A 15000-nucleotide genomic window follows, 5' to 3' on the forward strand; every position below is an offset into this window, starting at 1 on the left:
CCCCTTCCCCGTCGTGCGCAGTCCCTGTCGCTGAGAATTCTGTGCTGATGAGCAGGTTATCGGTATGAGTTTGGGCATGAGAGTTGGAAGGGGAGGCAAGGAGGTATTCCGAATAAAGGGAAGGGAGGAATAACTTGAACTGTTTCATTTGAGGGAGCTATAATAAGGTTAGCATTTGCTTAGAAGAGCGATGCTTTGGCATACCTGTGATTTGAGAGCATCCCGTAAGAGGATAGCGAATTGCTCCGCTGCTGGCAAGAGCGACGTAAGTTGCAAGACCTTGTACGTGTAAGCGCAGCTCCAAACGTTAGAGAACCAAGAGGCTCACAATCCTCATACCATGCCAGGTCGCCAGCGACAATGCGAACACGCCTGCTCTCGAGTTCAACCTGATCATCTCCACGCATCAGCGCGCCATGTCCTGGTCACAGATGACAAGTGCATTATCGACAATGATCGAAAGCTCACCTCTCGACCCGGCGAATGGTGTACAACGGTATTGTAGATCTGCAGGACTTTCTGTCCAGCGATATGAAGCATAGAAATGGCGGTAACAGTGAGAGCTTCCCAGCCTGCAGCCACCCCGTAATCAGCACCAGCATATGTCACCATGTCATCTAGGACAGCCAATGGAGACAACTCACATAGACCTCCTCTTTACCCTCCACGCTCAGCACCGCGCTGATCTCCATACCCTGCATCTCGCCCGCCTTGAGTCCGCTGCCGTTGTGTGCATGGTGATTTCTGAGTTTTACGACGGAAGGCGGATCCGAGGGGCCTGAGAGCTGTTCTTGAAGGGGTACGTTGAAGAAGTCCCTTGTATATTCGTCCTTGGACTTTTCACGGTAGCTGCGGAGGTGCATAGGGAGGGACATGGCTGGGAGAATCGAGATGGAGAAGGAAACAGAAGAGTTGCGAGTTGTGGACCTTGTGCGTACAGTGTTGTGTGAATAAAGATTCAACAGCGACACGACTACGTATTACCCCAACCAGTCACTCTATTTCAACCCATGTCTTTTTTAGTCTATATTTGCATTTATGTTGCATTCTTGGTATCATAGGATAAAGGTCATCCGTGGCTATCTACTCGTGCATATACAGGCGTTTAATGACCAGTGTGGCTCACAGAAATGGGGATTAGAAATTGAGGTGCGGTGTTAATAATGCGACTTGGCGGAGTGATTAGAAACCTCATCTCCCAATTACAATTTACGTCTAATGCTGATTAGAGTCTGTAACATCACCTTCCGTTTTCCTATGCTCCCTAAGACTATCCGACCACCACCGATGATGCATGTTAAGATATCACAAGATTACTATCATGCCTCGAGAGATGTCGCTGTGTATTTTATCCTCTTCATCACGATTCCATCCCATACGATCAACTGCAAAACTCAGCCAGACTATCCCTCATTCCACTGGCCACTATTGGATGACCGAATAGCAGACATCCTCTCGAGATATGCAACCCAGACATTATCGACAAACATCTCATCCGTCTTAAGCCTCATCAGTCTTTGACTTCCCATCCGACCTGTATAAAAAGAAAAACTCACCATCATCAAATCGACCAACCTCCTCCTAAACTCCAACTTTCTCTTCTTGGCATCCAACTCGATCCCCCAAATCCTCACATCATCATTCTGTTCCTTGTGCACAGTCGCATCTACCATGGCTTCCGCCATGAAAGTACGAGATTCTGCGCCGTTACGATAAGAGCTGGGTGTTGACGTGCGCTGGTAAGCGCGTTGGATAGGCTGGTAAGACTGGTAGCTTGAATACTTTGGAGACGTCTGAGAATGTGAGCGAGCGTGAGACTGTCCTTGGGCCTGGACCTGGTCATTAGAAGCAGAATAATGACTACTAGAGGAAAGAGCGTGCATAGGAGGGTTAGAAGTGAGCGCAGAGTTAGCCGCTGCGGCCTGTGCGGCTTGTGCAAAGGTAGCATCTCCGACCTTGGAAGATTTACGGACATGACTTTCAGCTAAAGGCTGCTGCACAGGCGAAGTCAACTCATTTGCTTGTTGCCCATAAGCTTGCTGTTGAGGAGTATAAGCCCTTGCAGGTGAGGTTGCTTGGTGAATAGGGGTAGGGGCGCTACCGTAAGATAGTGGTGAAACCTGACGGTATTGTGCAGACGCAGCGGGAGGCTGCTGGGGCACGGTTTGTTGGGCGATGGAAGAAGATTTGATGATGGGTGCAGGAGGAGCAGTACCAAGGATACTTGCCAAAAGGTCGTCGGCCGTCTCGTATTTAGTAGGTTCTGAAGCGGCGGGCGCTGGAGCAGCTACTGGGGCAGCAGCAAAAGCAAGAGGGACAGAGACAGAAGCTTCAATGTTCACTGTCGGTTGAGTTGGTGGGGGCACGGGTGCAAGCGCAGGAGCAGGGCTTGGGATGATTGGCTGGCTCACTGGGACTGCCACTGAGGTCGGATACACATTGTCCTGCTGAGACGATATGGACTGTTGTGGAACTGACGGCTGGGCAGTCGACGGCTTTAACGAGTTTAATGTGTAAGCCATGACTCTTTCTGGCATGTAGTATGCCCGTGGACCTACTTTCATGAGTCCAGCAAAGAGCTTGCTCAGGCCGTCTTCGGCGGGAGCAGCTGTTGATGGAGCAGACTGCGGTGCTTGGGGCGTTGGTGAAAAAGAGGCTTCTGGGCGCTTTGACGGTTCTCCAACGATGCTATAAGGTTGCTCTAGCTAGATCTTTGCTGGATAGGTCAAAGTCATTATTACTCACCCTAGGATGGTGGCTCTGAACTTTTGAACAATGTCATGTCCTTCGCTAAACCATACACCTATCCTTGTCTCTGCTCGGTGTCAGCTGTACCCCTACACATTCTCATTGCAGGACTTACTGTCCCCTCTGCGGGCCACTTGCAGCATTCCATCATCAAGCGCTGTCAATTTCATTTCTCCTGGTACCAGCGGAATTGCAGGATTCTTCACCGTCTGCCTGTTAAGCATGTACAGAAGATACTCTGGACTCTTCTCGCTATCCGCACAGTTTATTAACAGCTTTTTTCTCCGCTGACAAAAGACAACATCCCTGAAAACCTACCGTTTCACGACAAACAGGGGTCCCTCCTGCTTCTGCTTCTCCCATCTTCCACTCCTCTCATCATAGTGATAAATCACAGAGTACACTGATGTCTCCAATATCGCAATGATCGAAGGATCTGCACGCTTGACTGAGCGGAAATTTGTGGCATTGCGAAAGTCGAGGAGACGCTGGTCATCTGTTGGGGATCTTGAAGCCATTGTTGGGGGTTGTAAAGTTTCTACGAACAACGGCTGAGATGCGGATGAGAGGCCTATAAAACTAGTGGCCTCGAGTACGACACTGAGAAAATTATGTAGAGTTGAGAGGGAGACAATAAAGTGTGGAATTGTCTGGGATCTGAGGAAAGAGGCGAAGGAAGAGACGGCGGAATTATTGATGTTGCAAGTTATCCGATCAGCGTTTTGCAACTGCATATCCGTCTGTCCTGTACTAATTGTATATTCAACACATCTATGCATACTCACCATATCTACAGCCCATTCGCTCACCATACCGCATCCATTTTTATCATTGGACTCCTTTAAACAGACGCTCGCTGGTGTTATGCAGCTCCCGCACTTCCGCTCGACTTTACTCTGTATGTGCTGATGATGACTTAACAGGTACTGTTCATTTCTGCCACTTTCTAAATAGTTCAAGTTGTCCCCGCTGCTGGAATTCCAGATCTCTAAAGAGATGCCTCACGGCACCAACAGTACCGATTAACAGCATGCTTTTTTGGACAGTAAGCTTCATTCTTCTGTCTTCACTGTCATCTTTTCTGCTGTCACCGTTGACCAGTCGTTCTTCACCCAGATGACGTCTGGGAAGAAGATGATCTATGGGATGACAATCATGAATTCAATATGACGGTACAGTGAGAATTGGAAGAATATCAGTCCCAGAAATTAACCCCTATGACCGCCGCACCTAGTACAATCTCCATCGACCAAACCAACCACGGGGGAAGATTTCACGGACCTCCCACTCCTCATACATCTCCAAGCTTGCCAACATTCTCACCCCTCGGAAAATATCGCAGCGTCCGCCACCTTGCAAGTCAGCTTGTACCTCCAAGTCGTCGATGAGTTTGCAGCACTTGACAATACTAACCGAAGAAAAGGAAGTGAAGATGGAGGGTGGGATTGGCTGCCTAGCCGTACTGCGTCTTGAAGCGCAGGAAAAGCAAAGCTCAACATCCTCAGGAATCGCTGGTTCCACACCAATAGTAATTGTAGTTGGTATATGCATTGTTGCTGCGTGTCATGAAGGACTACCTCGCCGGTCTATCACCAGTGATGATAGGGCTCGTTCTCTGATTTTCTATCATTACAAAGGATACCTGACCTGCCATTGTGCACTCTCCGTTTGGCCCATCGACTCCTTACGGCACCGATACTACTATGGCAGATGCACATATCAATGTCTTGCCACTTCCTATTAGGGTCCCATTCGTCCTCTTCCTCAATCACCATCCTGTGTCATTTCTTCCCAATCATCATCCTGTGTCATTTCTTCCCAATCATCCATGATGACCCATCATCATCATGCCCCACATGCACAAGGAATACTACTTGCCCCCCCACCATGAAGACAAAAGTATCCCAGACTACTGGGAAAATGAATCTACCAAATACTTTAGTGATGGTTGGGGTTAGCCAGCTGAGTCGTCGACTGCTAACTTCGCCAGGGACTCTGAAACTGCAGGGAGGCTGACCACACTCATTGACTGGCTGGGCCAAGATTCTGAGCACAGAAGAAAGGGAGGTGGACGAGGAAAAGGAGAAAGCGGCTTCCTCAGCAGCTCTGGGTTTTTTTGCTTTTTTATCAAGTCAACAGCCGTCTCCGACTGAGACATCAACATCGGAAATGAATGTGCCTTTATCCGAACCAGTTGTATCTGGCCCCCCCACACCGGAACCCTTCACAGTGACGACATACCAATCGACATCGTCGCAATCAGAATGAACCAGCCACTACTGTAACACGCTTTGAAACTGCCACTAATACCTCGGAGACAGACACCCCGCCGGAGCCAACTTAACCCCTGGTCCCAGGGAACTTGTTACTGGTTCGACGACGACGGATACAGCATGCGCAGCAGCAGCCAGCACGACTGCTCCTCCCGATGTGGATCCATGGAAGCCGATACCTTTTACAATTAAAATAATCCCTCGAGATTCAGGAACTTTCTCAGCTAATTGTTACCCTAATGGTACTGATGCTCAAGAGCCTCATCCCTCGCGATGGCGGAGGAGGGGTTCACTGTAATCATCCTCGCGCCGCTCATTCGTTCAGCGGGCGTGCGGTGATAACAGAAGAAGTAAGCTTGAGGGAATATCCACTTAACCCAAGCGCCCCTATGAATATAATTCAGGGATCAAATTTGAATAGATTTGACCTTCTTTAATTCAGTTTAGCTATAAGAACACAGCGGCTATGAAATGTGATTTCGTTACATTTATTTTCTTCCTTCGCCGGCGCGGTCGTTCATCGGAGGCCGGCAGATAAAGGGAGGACCAGATAAGATAAGAGGTCCGGCAACTTGTTTTCGGCTGATTAAGAGTCAAAATGACTTTTATCGGAAAGTGAAGAAATATCGAAATCTCGTCCTATATTTTCATCACCACCATTAATCGCGACGATGCCTCCCAAAAGACCCCTTAAAAGACGCAGCGAAGACGAAGGCCGAAAACAGACAAAGCGCACAGGCAAAAACAAACGCGAGCAGACTTACGATACTTATGATGAAGCCTTGGACGGTGGAGTGGAGATGGAGGAGAAGGGCGAGAGGTATCGCGATGGCGACAAGGTGCGTATGAATCTTGGCCAAGATAAGGAGTGCAAGGTTTGATAGAGTATAGGCTCAAAGGTTCTACGAACGAGCTGTAGAACTTTATGCAAAGGCCTCAGAGCTTGAAGAGACTTACGACGCTACGTACAATCGGCAGGTCGAAAGCATCCGTCCGTTGATGAGATCAAGGCTAACGGTATATATGACAGTGCTCGAGCTCTCTACACCCTTGCTACCAACTTTCTCCTCCCTCCCTCTTCCCTTCCTCTCCTGCGCGAATCCATCACCCTTTACCAGCATGCCACTACCCTCAGCAATTCCCCCCTCTTGCTCATGGATGTCGCTTTCAATCTTGCACAGACGTTCACTACTTTGGCCGACATCATGGATGACTTGCGAACTGCTGACGATGCCGAGAAGGACGACGCAGTTTTAAAATTGCGAAATGATGCCAAGGTCACTCTAGCGGAGGTTATGGACGGTCAAGAAGCGTACCTTAGGACCGTCGCTGCTCAAGGCGGAGAGGATACAGAGGAAGCGGAAGAGGTTGTGGAGCAGATAGAAGGCGGAGCAGAAAATCAAAGTGTGGAAGTTGATGCGGAAGACAAAGAAGATGACGAAGGAGGCGGTAACACGTCGACTTGGGAGACTCATCTTCCCACGCCATCTACATATATAGACACCGTGCTTGCCCTTATCGATCTTCACCTATTATTATGGGAATCTACACCGACTCCTCAGCCGCCTACCGAAGAAGAGCAGATCGCAGTCCGTGTCATTCTTGACCGAGCTGCTTCCATTGCGCCCACTGGACGCCAGGCTGAACTCGACCTCGCTGAGATTAAGGTCCTTCTTGCTATGGACAGGATCATTTGGGACATGTATAAAGGAGAAGCCAATGCTGTATCTGGGATTGGAAACTCGTTGGATGGGGCTATAACTGCCATTGGTGCTGTTCTTACAAGTCTTGATTCTGTTCCTGCTGAGGATAGCACCGTCCGCCCAGAAATTCTCACAACATTGGCCGACACACACGTAACAATTGCAAATCGTCTCATATTTCTTAACATGCAGCTTCCCCCTGGTCCATCACCCCTTGCTCAGACCGCTTGGGCTCATTTGACCCAAGCTACAGCTCACTTAATCTCGGCTGTTGACTCGCCAACGGACGCGAACACCCCGAGGGAGTTTAAACCTTCAGTCTTCCTTTCTTTGTCGAAGGTTAGCTTGGCAAGGGCAAAACTGGCCTCAATCAATGATACTGCTCAGCGAAATGTTGTACAGCTGTTTGATAATGCCACAACGTATGCCAATCGCGCAGGCGAGACCCTTGGTTGGAGGTTCTTGCGACTGGGCCCAGCTCCACCCTCGGTGGGTGGAACACTCAGCATCGGTGGTGGTTCTATCGGTGGGAAAGATCTTCCTTACCCATCAGGATGGGATTCTGAGCTGCTTGGGCGAAACATAGCGCTGCAGCAGGTGCGCGTTTGTCTGTATGCTACTCGCACAGAGCTGTTGCCGGCTGAGTCGAAAGAGCAGTACCAAGAAGGCCTCAATAAAGTTCTAGAAAAGTTGGGCAAGGTGGAAGAGGGAGAAAGGAAAATCACTGGGAAGGATGTGGAGAGGTGGCTCGGCGAAATGGAGGACGAGGAGGATGCTTTTGGTGAGGTAGAGAAAGGATGGTGGACCGAAGTCACCGCGGGGCTGTAGCTCGTATGCCGTTCGATTGCAGTCACCATCATTTATTATGTATATCCAACTAGACATTTGCAAACTACGAGGTCAAGATCGTGCTTCCCGTCATATAATCTTGAATATGCATAAAACATGAAACTCTTGAGTGCCCGCAGTCCACTCACACAAAAGCTATACAAATGTCATATCTCACAAACGAATAAAAGATATCTGGTCCTACATATTTGGAACATCAACAATGATTACGACATATCGAATCCCGCTCCGGAGTTGATGGCCTGAAGAAGTTTAGCTCGCAAAGTCGCCTCAGTCTGGCATGATCAGGTTAGAGAACAAGCTTGCTCGGAAGTTTATTCGAAACGTACAGTATAGCCTGGCAATTTCAGAAGATTGAAACAGGCAGCTACGATTTATTAGCACGTCCACCACCTGCTCTTCATTCTGAGACTTACAGGCCGACGGCAATCTGTCCATGTCCCCTCCGTTAAACCGCACTCCAAATTGAGGGTTCAGCTGCGAAAATCCAAGTCTGATTACCACGGGTTCAGTCACCTTGTACATTTGACTTAAAACCGATGAAAAACTCACAGCGGCGGTCTAGAACAACTCGTGACAAAACGCAACAGGGCCCTCTTTTGCTCTTCCGTGAATCCTTGAACCACCTTCCAAAAAAGGGCTGGGGTGACATCATTCGGAAACCCATCGAAGTTGCAGTGAGCTTTGAGATCCTTGAGATCGATAGGTTTCTAGGATATATGACAGGCATCAACATTAATTTAACGAAGAAATTAAATGCGACTGACCTCTTCGCCTCCGATTAGTTGCTGGAGCTCTTGCTGGTCGAACATTCGCAGCCCTGTAGCTTATATGAGCACTGGATTGTACCACATGGTAATGAACCCACATTTTGCATCAAGAAGATCCGAGAGACCAATGAAAAAGGCTTTGCTTTGCGCTGCGATTTGTTTATCTAGCTTGTACTTACAGACATGTTGAATGTCTACATTGTCTGTTGGCAGGTATACAATAAGCGATAGATGTTTTTGCTCACATTCATGCCTGTTTTCTGCTGTGACAGGTATATCGGAGCCTCCAGGTACAAGGTCAATCTGTCTTTGGACACCGAATTCTAGTCAAGATGTTAACATCACAGTCTCTGTGAGTGCTGGTAGACACCCACCCTCAATGGTAGTGGAAAATGTCAGCGCCATATCCTCCGGCTTAGGATCGTTCTTCAAAACTACACGTGTACTGTCAACATGTGGTTCTGTGCTGGGGACATCGACACTGACTAATAAGGCCCTTGTAGAGATCTTTGTCTAAAGACGCGAGGTCGTCTAAATAAGATTGTCTTCCGAGCCATTTGGCCACTATCGCCAAATCGTAAGATCACTTCATCCTCAGGACAACGCAATTACCCACAGAAAAATGCAGCGAAGGTGACATCGACCAATATCCCGTCATAAATGGCTTTACCCAACACCTGACCAATCTAGATAGCTAATAAGTCCAAGTGCTCACACACTACCAAAGCAACTCACAAATCGATACCAACTCAGATTGTGGGCTAGTAGACTTGGTGTTAGCATAGCTGTTTTCAATGGTTATGTACTTCTTACACTCAGACGCATAAGAATGCGGATTTGGATAAAGCTCATTTTGATCGGTCACCAGCCACAGCCCTCGATTGCTGTCAAACACTTCCTTCGACAAACTGGCTCAACTCGTCAGCAATGTCCTTTTTCCATACAAATGATAACCTACATAGTTAAGAATTCTTTATACAACCCACCGCCATCTATGCCCGCCTCAGTGATTCCATACTGATCGACAAAAGTTATATCGACCCTCCCTTTCAAGGCTGGACCCAAGTTAGATAGTTCGTCAAACCCGTCCTGGGCTACATGGTCTCTTCTGATTTTGGCAGAGGATCTGAACATTCTACCGTGGTATTCGATGCCGAGTTTTGCCTTGTCCGCCCTACTCGACTTGTTAAGCAGTTTCCAATGTGCAGAACAACACTTACTCGATGAACATCTGGAAAACTTGCACTCTGGTTTCGAAGGGGACAGCCATGGGTAAGTTGTTCAGTAGGCCCAGTCTTGGAGAGATGTATGCCATTTGACGCTTGCTATATCTATGCCGCGCCCGAGCCCAGCGGGGCAAAGTATCAGAGGTGACGTCTCTTTCTTCATCGTTCAGACCAGAAAGCTCAGCATCTTCATAGCTGATGAATCCTTCGTCAGCCGCGAACGATCTTTGATGGCAAAACATACACAGCTGCTTCGACGAAGCCCTGCATGTCCATTTGGGTTTTCATGACCCAGAAATCGGACCTGGCGAACTGTCGTCTCGCACTGCGAGCACACAAATGAGCTTCCTTTCCTACGTCGAATAAAATAGAATCAGACTTACTTTCTTTCAACAACGCGAGTGACTCCCTTGGTAAACAATGCTCTCGCCTCTTCGTTCCCTCTCCTGTCCCTTCCTTTACCATTCGGAGCTCCTCCAGGAGATGAGACTCCACTGATGTAACCCCAGTAGGCAAGATCCCTCCAGATAGCTGCGAGTTGCAATACTTCGTCTGTGTTGAAGGGGTTGCGATCAGGGGAGAAAAATTCATCATCGGGCGTGAGGAGAAGATAGTGGCAGTACATGTGAGTCAACAGAAGGAGGCATGGGGCGACAGGATCTGGGTCACTAGTCAATATCCTTTCCTATAGAACGTGTTGTAACTCACTGTCTGAGAATTGTTCCCAAGCAGAACGATCCTCAGTACCTTCCCATTTGCCTCTTACACCTTCTCTCCAGATGCTTTTCAGCAACGCCAGTCCCCTTTTCCCGTCTACAAGGGAATCTAATACAGCCTCCCACTTCGGACTGCCCCGATAAGCGCTCAGCATCCCTAAAAAAAAGGAAGAGAAATCGATCAGAAGAGTTGCGGGTGCACCCCTTGGAAGGGAAAGGATATACTGTGTCAAAATCGAGATGTGAGACGCAGTTGATAAAAGCACGAGCTTTGAGCAAATCGTCAGGGGAAGCGGGATTCTTCGAGGACGGGGTGGTTTACGCGAAGGCATAACAACCGTGTCATCAGGTATCTCATCATCACTGTCTTCCACGATTGGCTCCATGATTACGTCCTCATCTTGTGTGCTCCCCTCAATCCATTTCCCCCAGCCATCATGCATTTGGCTTAGAACAGCTCCAACGACGCTCATCCAAGCGGCTGCACCATGAATACCGCTCCGAGAAAGCAGCTGGCCAGATATGCCAAATGTCACGAGATTAGCGAGGAAGTAAGTCTTGCCCAGTTCATCCGACAGTCGACCTTCGGTCAAAATCTGGGGGTTTTGTGATGCAAACGGGATCACAATGTCGAAAATATGGAAGTTGGCAGATAAATATGTCAAAGCTTGTAAGGGTAACGAAGAGGGAAGATTGGGAATAGCAAAGAGTTGGTTGACCATTGGTGCGAGGACGGGAGCGAGTTGAGAAGGAGAAGCTGCCGACAGCGGGGAAGCAAGAAGCCTGATGATGGGTGAGATGGACGGATGTTTCTTCTTAGGTAACTTCGTAAAATCAGTCTTTATCAACATGGAGATAGATGAGTCAACTCACGCTTGCTGATATCAATTTCGACAGGATGGACACGAGTTTGTCGACCCATTGGTTATTTAGAATAGCTTCTAGCCATTCATATCGAGCGGTGTCGGCCAGCTGTGCTGGGAATCCGGTGTAAGAGGAAGGGTCGGCAATTGCCTCCAGCCCGGATAATATAGAAGGAACATGTACAGTGCTGGCATAATAATAAGCTCGAGGACGATATGATAATTGAAATATACTCACGTTGGATTGCAATCTACTACATGCAATAGCCTTATGCTAAGCAGACCCAGTATCCGACCCCACCCGGGGTCGCGATTTAATGGTTCAACGAGATTCGGTCTTCCATCTAGGACAAATGCAGCGTTAGCTGAGCTATCGCAACTGGATATAAAAAGAAACGTGACAGACCTTTTACCTGGAGACCAAGATCGCACCAATTGGCTGACACGATCTGTTTTCGATCTGTGTCCTTTTTGTTTTTGGCATCTCTCAACAACACCACCATCTCTCTCCCCCCCTTTTCAACATTGAGCCCTCCTTCTATTCCCAGGCTCCTCTCCAGATCATCCAATATCCTTTCTCTGAAGTCCCGTGCCACCTTCCTTCCTCTCCATACTTTTTGTATTTCGATAGCCGCCAATTCTTGATGACGCTTTTCTTCTCGAGCGAGTCGTTCTGCCCGGACAGAGCTTAGTAAGTCCGACGAACTTGTGGACGTGCTGGTTGAGAGGTTGACATTGTTGCTCTTCGAATTGGACAAAAGGAAGGCTGGGTCGAACATTTTACGCCCTGGGCTGTCTGTTTGTCAGAAACTTTGTAGTCTGTCAGTAATAGATATAGAAGATGAACAGTTCGCAGAAGACCGACGACACATCATCACCATCCCCCACCGTCACATCGATCAGCTCTCGGCGGCAAATAACAATCGCTTTGTATCTTCCACGTCATGACATTATAACCCATAGATCTACTGGTACCTACGGAAAAGAATGTACCCCCCCACCCTTTTGATCCCGCGGCGCGTTTTTGACTATACCCCATAAATATGATTTTGAATTGTTCATGGACTTATAACTGTCCGTTTTTTTCGATCACGGCACCCTAGGTCACCCTTACTACCAAGCGGACTATTGTGGAAGCCCACAAAAGTGGGAAATCATTCAGCAATCTTGCAAAAAAAATATAAGCGTCCCAAATATACAATCAAGCGCTGGTGTCGAGAGTATGCGCACCGTGGACACACTTATCCGCTTCCAATCTCTGGAAGGCCAAAGATGTTGGACCAGGGACAAGTAAGGAATCTTTTGAGGGACTTTGTTCGCACTCCCCGTGAACCCTGGAGCGTCCACGCGAAGAGATACAATGTCAACGTGACAACTATCGTCAAGGTGGCTCATGAGCATGGGTTTTACCGCAGAATTATGAGGCGCAAGCCTTATCTTTCGCCCAAAACCATAGCTAAGAGGAAAGAGTGGGCAAGGAACAACGTGAAGAGGGACTGGCGGGACGTTGTTAAATGTGCATTGGAGCTGGGGGGAGGAATTACGAGGCGGCCAAGGACTACCCGACACGTAGGCGAAGCGTACGCTCCGCAACACATCCTGCCAACCTTCCATTCTGGTCGACAGAGCCTGATGGTTTGGGGAGCGATTAGCTACTACCAAAAATTCCCTCTTTTACGCCTTCCTCTGGCTCCATCGACGATCAAAAATGGTGTCAGGACCAAGGCCGAGTCCCTCAACGGACCCAGGTACACCGAGATGGTGATGTCGTTTGAGATAGGAGAGCAGTTTTGGGTTGTCAGGTGAGTTCCCGTACTGCACGCAGAAAAATTAAAGCGTTTGTTCGGAATCGGTTGTTATCCATCAGAGGGCACCGCGGCCAGATGGACAACTCGGGTAATTAAGGCCATCCTGGCGTTGGAGCGAAACAATGTACACTGGCCAGATGAAAATGAGAGGAAGGCTATAGACAGGCGCTTTGAAGAGGAGGAGGACATTCCTGATGGATGTGTGGGGATTATCGACGGGTTTCATGTTCCCTTCGCTTACAAGCCTGCTCGCCATAATGCGGTCGATTTCTTTTCATACAAAGGGCGTTACGGCTTCAGCACCCAGGAATTTGCGACCATATGAAGAGGATTCGGTACTTCCAGTACGGTTATCCTGCTTCTGCTCACGATGCTCGGATCTTCAAGAACTGTTCTCTCTTTGAAGTGGCTAATGCCGACGCTCAGAGGAACAGTGAAGCCATGCTGCAAGGCCGACCTCGACAATTTGGTTAATCCGCCATCATATCAGCGCTCATGAGGATACCAAAAAAGAAAGACATTGACTTTGAGAGCAACACCTTGGAACTGTTGACTGTCGCAGCCATTGTCAGCAGTAAGGTACTGTAGACACTTTCTCGACCAAAAATCCTTCTTCTCATGACCGGTTTTCCAGTTATGAAAGTTGGGGAGCCTTTCATTCTCAGGAAGAATGGTTGACAACCATAACAGTACAGCAACGTGCTCCTCTGCGGCCGAGACGCCATCGTTGTTGGTATCTGTCGCCCATTGCTTGTTGGAGTTTCGCTGCTTCTTCTGGATCGCATTGGGGACTTGATCAGTGTCTTCATTCTGTCTTGTAGGGGGATGATTGGTGATTGTTGAGATGAACGGAGTCTGAGGTAAGAACAAGTCAAGAGCAGTATGTGTGAGATTAGCAAGAATGAAAAGGCCACCTTCATTCAACGGTCGGTCTTACCGGTCAATTATTGTTATGCATACTAACGCCATCGCTATTTCAGCATTCTGTGCTTTTTATTCACGACATACATTGATCAGTACAAATAGACATAACGATAAGGCTGGCACATCTTAGCATATCTCGTTACTAACCGTCGTTCAAGTCATTATGTGTCCTAAAATATTATCGTAACGTTCAAATGATGAGAAGTGATATACTCTCAAGTCCGTCATTCAGGCAATTCCCTGATATATTACAGCTGAGCTCATGTACAGTTTCCGACGTCTAAACACTCTCGCTTCTTACCGCTCATGATTGGGATTTGGAGCGATGCTTGGTAGGTTAAGTAGGTATCCTTCCAGCTACTAACCTGGCACCATTCTCCACCACCCCTAACATATGCGCTGGTAGGAATCCTTCACCAACGCCCGCTACACTTGCTAGGGTGTTCATCTGTTGGAAAAGCTTATAATCTCTCGGGTGTAAACCAGCAGCTGAAGGACCGAGGAGGTGAGGGCCTGCAATTACACCGACTGTACCCCGGCAATGTCAGGTCTTGGTAGAACTGGGAGAGGATACGCGAAACACATACAAGCAAATACAGCAACAGCAAACACAGCAAACCTCCCGAGAGTATCTCTGGAATCATTCGTACCGTGAAAGAAAAACTGGACAATACCACCTGTCGCCTGGTCCGTTGTCCAAGAATGTCTCTTATGACGGCGCCGGACAGGCCCTGGTGAGATGTCAATATTTCATCGCATCTCATGTCCAAAGGCGGGACTTACCTCCTCCATTCTTGGCCCTCTCCAGCTTCTTCATTTTAACCTCATCCTCTAAGATTGTACACCTGACACCCAAGGCATCCACCAATGCCTCATACTCCTCTTCTTCCGCGATAGTCTCTCCAGATTCGGAAAGTCCTTCCAAATGCTTATGATCTCGTGGATGAGCCCGTTGCAAAATCTGATCAGAATTGATGGGAGGGGGCTCGACCGTATAAGCCGGTGGCTCTGAAGAAATTGTTTCGTGAAGAGCAGAATCTGTCGCTGCGCTGGCATCGATATATTCACGTATGCCTTTCTCGATGCGGACAGCAGGGTCTTGTGAAGGTGAGCCCGCAGA

The 15000-nt window shown here is 48.3% G+C and overlaps 6 protein-coding genes across 6 annotated transcripts in view; 2 read left to right on the forward strand and 4 right to left on the reverse strand.

Moving 5' to 3' along the window:
- The window catches only part of CNJ01510 (mic1-like protein, putative), a 4297-nt gene extending 3353 nt beyond the window's left edge, over nucleotides 1–944 (reverse strand). Inside the window, exons 1-5 of the mRNA XM_567330.2 lie at nucleotides 645–944; nucleotides 469–572; nucleotides 329–389; nucleotides 205–279; nucleotides 1–157 (exon numbers count right to left, since the gene is read on the reverse strand). The exon at nucleotides 1–157 is cut by the window's left edge and continues 132 nt beyond it. Of these exons, the coding sequence (XP_567330.1) occupies nucleotides 1–157; nucleotides 205–279; nucleotides 329–389; nucleotides 469–572; nucleotides 645–875 (628 nt within the window). The 5' untranslated portion in view covers nucleotides 876–944. The remainder of the gene's footprint in view (nucleotides 158–204; nucleotides 280–328; nucleotides 390–468; nucleotides 573–644) is intronic.
- Nucleotides 945–1280: 336 nt separating this feature from the next.
- On the reverse strand, nucleotides 1281–3408 carry CNJ01520 (hypothetical protein). Its single transcript, XM_567331.2, has 6 exons — nucleotides 3067–3408; nucleotides 2864–3000; nucleotides 2746–2815; nucleotides 2559–2688; nucleotides 1557–2495; nucleotides 1281–1499 (listed from the first exon to the last, which is right to left on the reverse strand). The coding sequence occupies exons 1-6, from the start codon at nucleotides 3264–3266 to the stop codon at nucleotides 1404–1406; spliced, it is 1572 nt and encodes a 523-aa protein (XP_567331.1). The 5' UTR covers nucleotides 3267–3408; the 3' UTR covers nucleotides 1281–1403.
- A 2124-nt stretch (nucleotides 3409–5532) lies between these two features.
- On the forward strand, nucleotides 5533–7675 carry CNJ01530 (hypothetical protein). Its single transcript, XM_024657954.1, has 3 exons — nucleotides 5533–5860; nucleotides 5913–5995; nucleotides 6052–7675. Exons 1-3 carry the CDS (start codon nucleotides 5693–5695, stop codon nucleotides 7550–7552), a joined length of 1752 nt encoding a protein of 583 aa, XP_024513610.1. The 5' UTR covers nucleotides 5533–5692; the 3' UTR covers nucleotides 7553–7675.
- On the reverse strand, nucleotides 7640–12001 carry CNJ01540 (hypothetical protein). The gene is made up of 20 exons (XM_024657955.1): nucleotides 11555–12001; nucleotides 11387–11492; nucleotides 11159–11336; nucleotides 10278–11109; nucleotides 9953–10229; nucleotides 9814–9894; nucleotides 9564–9764; nucleotides 9302–9517; nucleotides 9157–9251; nucleotides 9079–9104; nucleotides 8960–9029; nucleotides 8830–8907; nucleotides 8718–8777; nucleotides 8589–8666; nucleotides 8442–8537; nucleotides 8341–8393; nucleotides 8126–8283; nucleotides 7990–8066; nucleotides 7903–7940; nucleotides 7640–7848 (listed from the first exon to the last, which is right to left on the reverse strand). Exons 1-20 carry the CDS (start codon nucleotides 11925–11927, stop codon nucleotides 7780–7782), a joined length of 3162 nt encoding a protein of 1053 aa, XP_024513611.1. The 5' UTR covers nucleotides 11928–12001; the 3' UTR covers nucleotides 7640–7779.
- Nucleotides 12002–12164: 163 nt separating this feature from the next.
- Nucleotides 12165–15000, reverse strand: part of CNJ01550 (hypothetical protein) — a 5238-nt gene continuing 2402 nt past the window's right edge. The window contains exons 8-11 of the mRNA XM_024657956.1: nucleotides 14664–15000; nucleotides 14468–14611; nucleotides 13894–14408; nucleotides 12165–13811 (exon numbers count right to left, since the gene is read on the reverse strand). The exon at nucleotides 14664–15000 is cut by the window's right edge and continues 476 nt beyond it. Of these exons, the coding sequence (XP_024513643.1) occupies nucleotides 14218–14408; nucleotides 14468–14611; nucleotides 14664–15000 (672 nt within the window). The 3' untranslated portion in view covers nucleotides 12165–13811; nucleotides 13894–14217. The remainder of the gene's footprint in view (nucleotides 13812–13893; nucleotides 14409–14467; nucleotides 14612–14663) is intronic.
- CNJ01555 (hypothetical protein) lies at nucleotides 12223–13909 on the forward strand. Its single transcript, XM_024658764.1, has 2 exons — nucleotides 12223–12950; nucleotides 13016–13909. Exons 1-2 carry the CDS (start codon nucleotides 12421–12423, stop codon nucleotides 13050–13052), a joined length of 567 nt encoding a protein of 188 aa, XP_024514445.1. The 5' UTR covers nucleotides 12223–12420; the 3' UTR covers nucleotides 13053–13909.

This window comes from Cryptococcus neoformans (genome assembly GCF_000091045.1).
Source record: "Cryptococcus neoformans var. neoformans JEC21 chromosome 10 sequence".
Lineage (NCBI taxonomy): Eukaryota > Fungi > Basidiomycota > Tremellomycetes > Tremellales > Cryptococcaceae > Cryptococcus > Cryptococcus deneoformans.

Coding starts and splice junctions, on each gene's coding strand:
- CNJ01555 (XM_024658764.1), top strand. CDS start 12,421: ATGTTGGACCAGGGACAAGTAAGGAATCTTTTGAGGGACTTTGTTCGC. Junction 12,951..13,015: donor GAGCAGTTTTGGGTTGTCAG/GTGAGTTCCCGT, acceptor GTTATCCATCAG/AGGGCACCGCGGCCAGATGG.
- CNJ01520 (XM_567331.2), bottom strand. CDS start 3,266: ATGGCTTCAAGATCCCCAACAGATGACCAGCGTCTCCTCGACTTTCGC. Junction 3,001..3,066: donor CCCCTGTTTGTCGTGAAACG/GTAGGTTTTCAG, acceptor CTGTGCGGATAG/CGAGAAGAGTCCAGAGTATC. Junction 2,689..2,745: donor TTCAGAGCCACCATCCTAGG/GTGAGTAATAAT, acceptor GCAACCTTATAG/CATCGTTGGAGAACCGTCAA.
- CNJ01540 (XM_024657955.1), bottom strand. CDS start 11,927: ATGTTCGACCCAGCCTTCCTTTTGTCCAATTCGAAGAGCAACAATGTC. Junction 8,667..8,717: donor ATTTTCCACTACCATTGAGG/GTGGGTGTCTAC, acceptor CATCTTGACTAG/AATTCGGTGTCCAAAGACAG. Junction 8,394..8,441: donor GGATCTTCTTGATGCAAAAT/GTGGGTTCATTA, acceptor TATAAGCTACAG/GGCTGCGAATGTTCGACCAG.
- CNJ01530 (XM_024657954.1), top strand. CDS start 5,693: ATGCCTCCCAAAAGACCCCTTAAAAGACGCAGCGAAGACGAAGGCCGA. Junction 5,861..5,912: donor GGTATCGCGATGGCGACAAG/GTGCGTATGAAT, acceptor GATAGAGTATAG/GCTCAAAGGTTCTACGAACG. Junction 5,996..6,051: donor TACGACGCTACGTACAATCG/GCAGGTCGAAAG, acceptor TATATATGACAG/TGCTCGAGCTCTCTACACCC.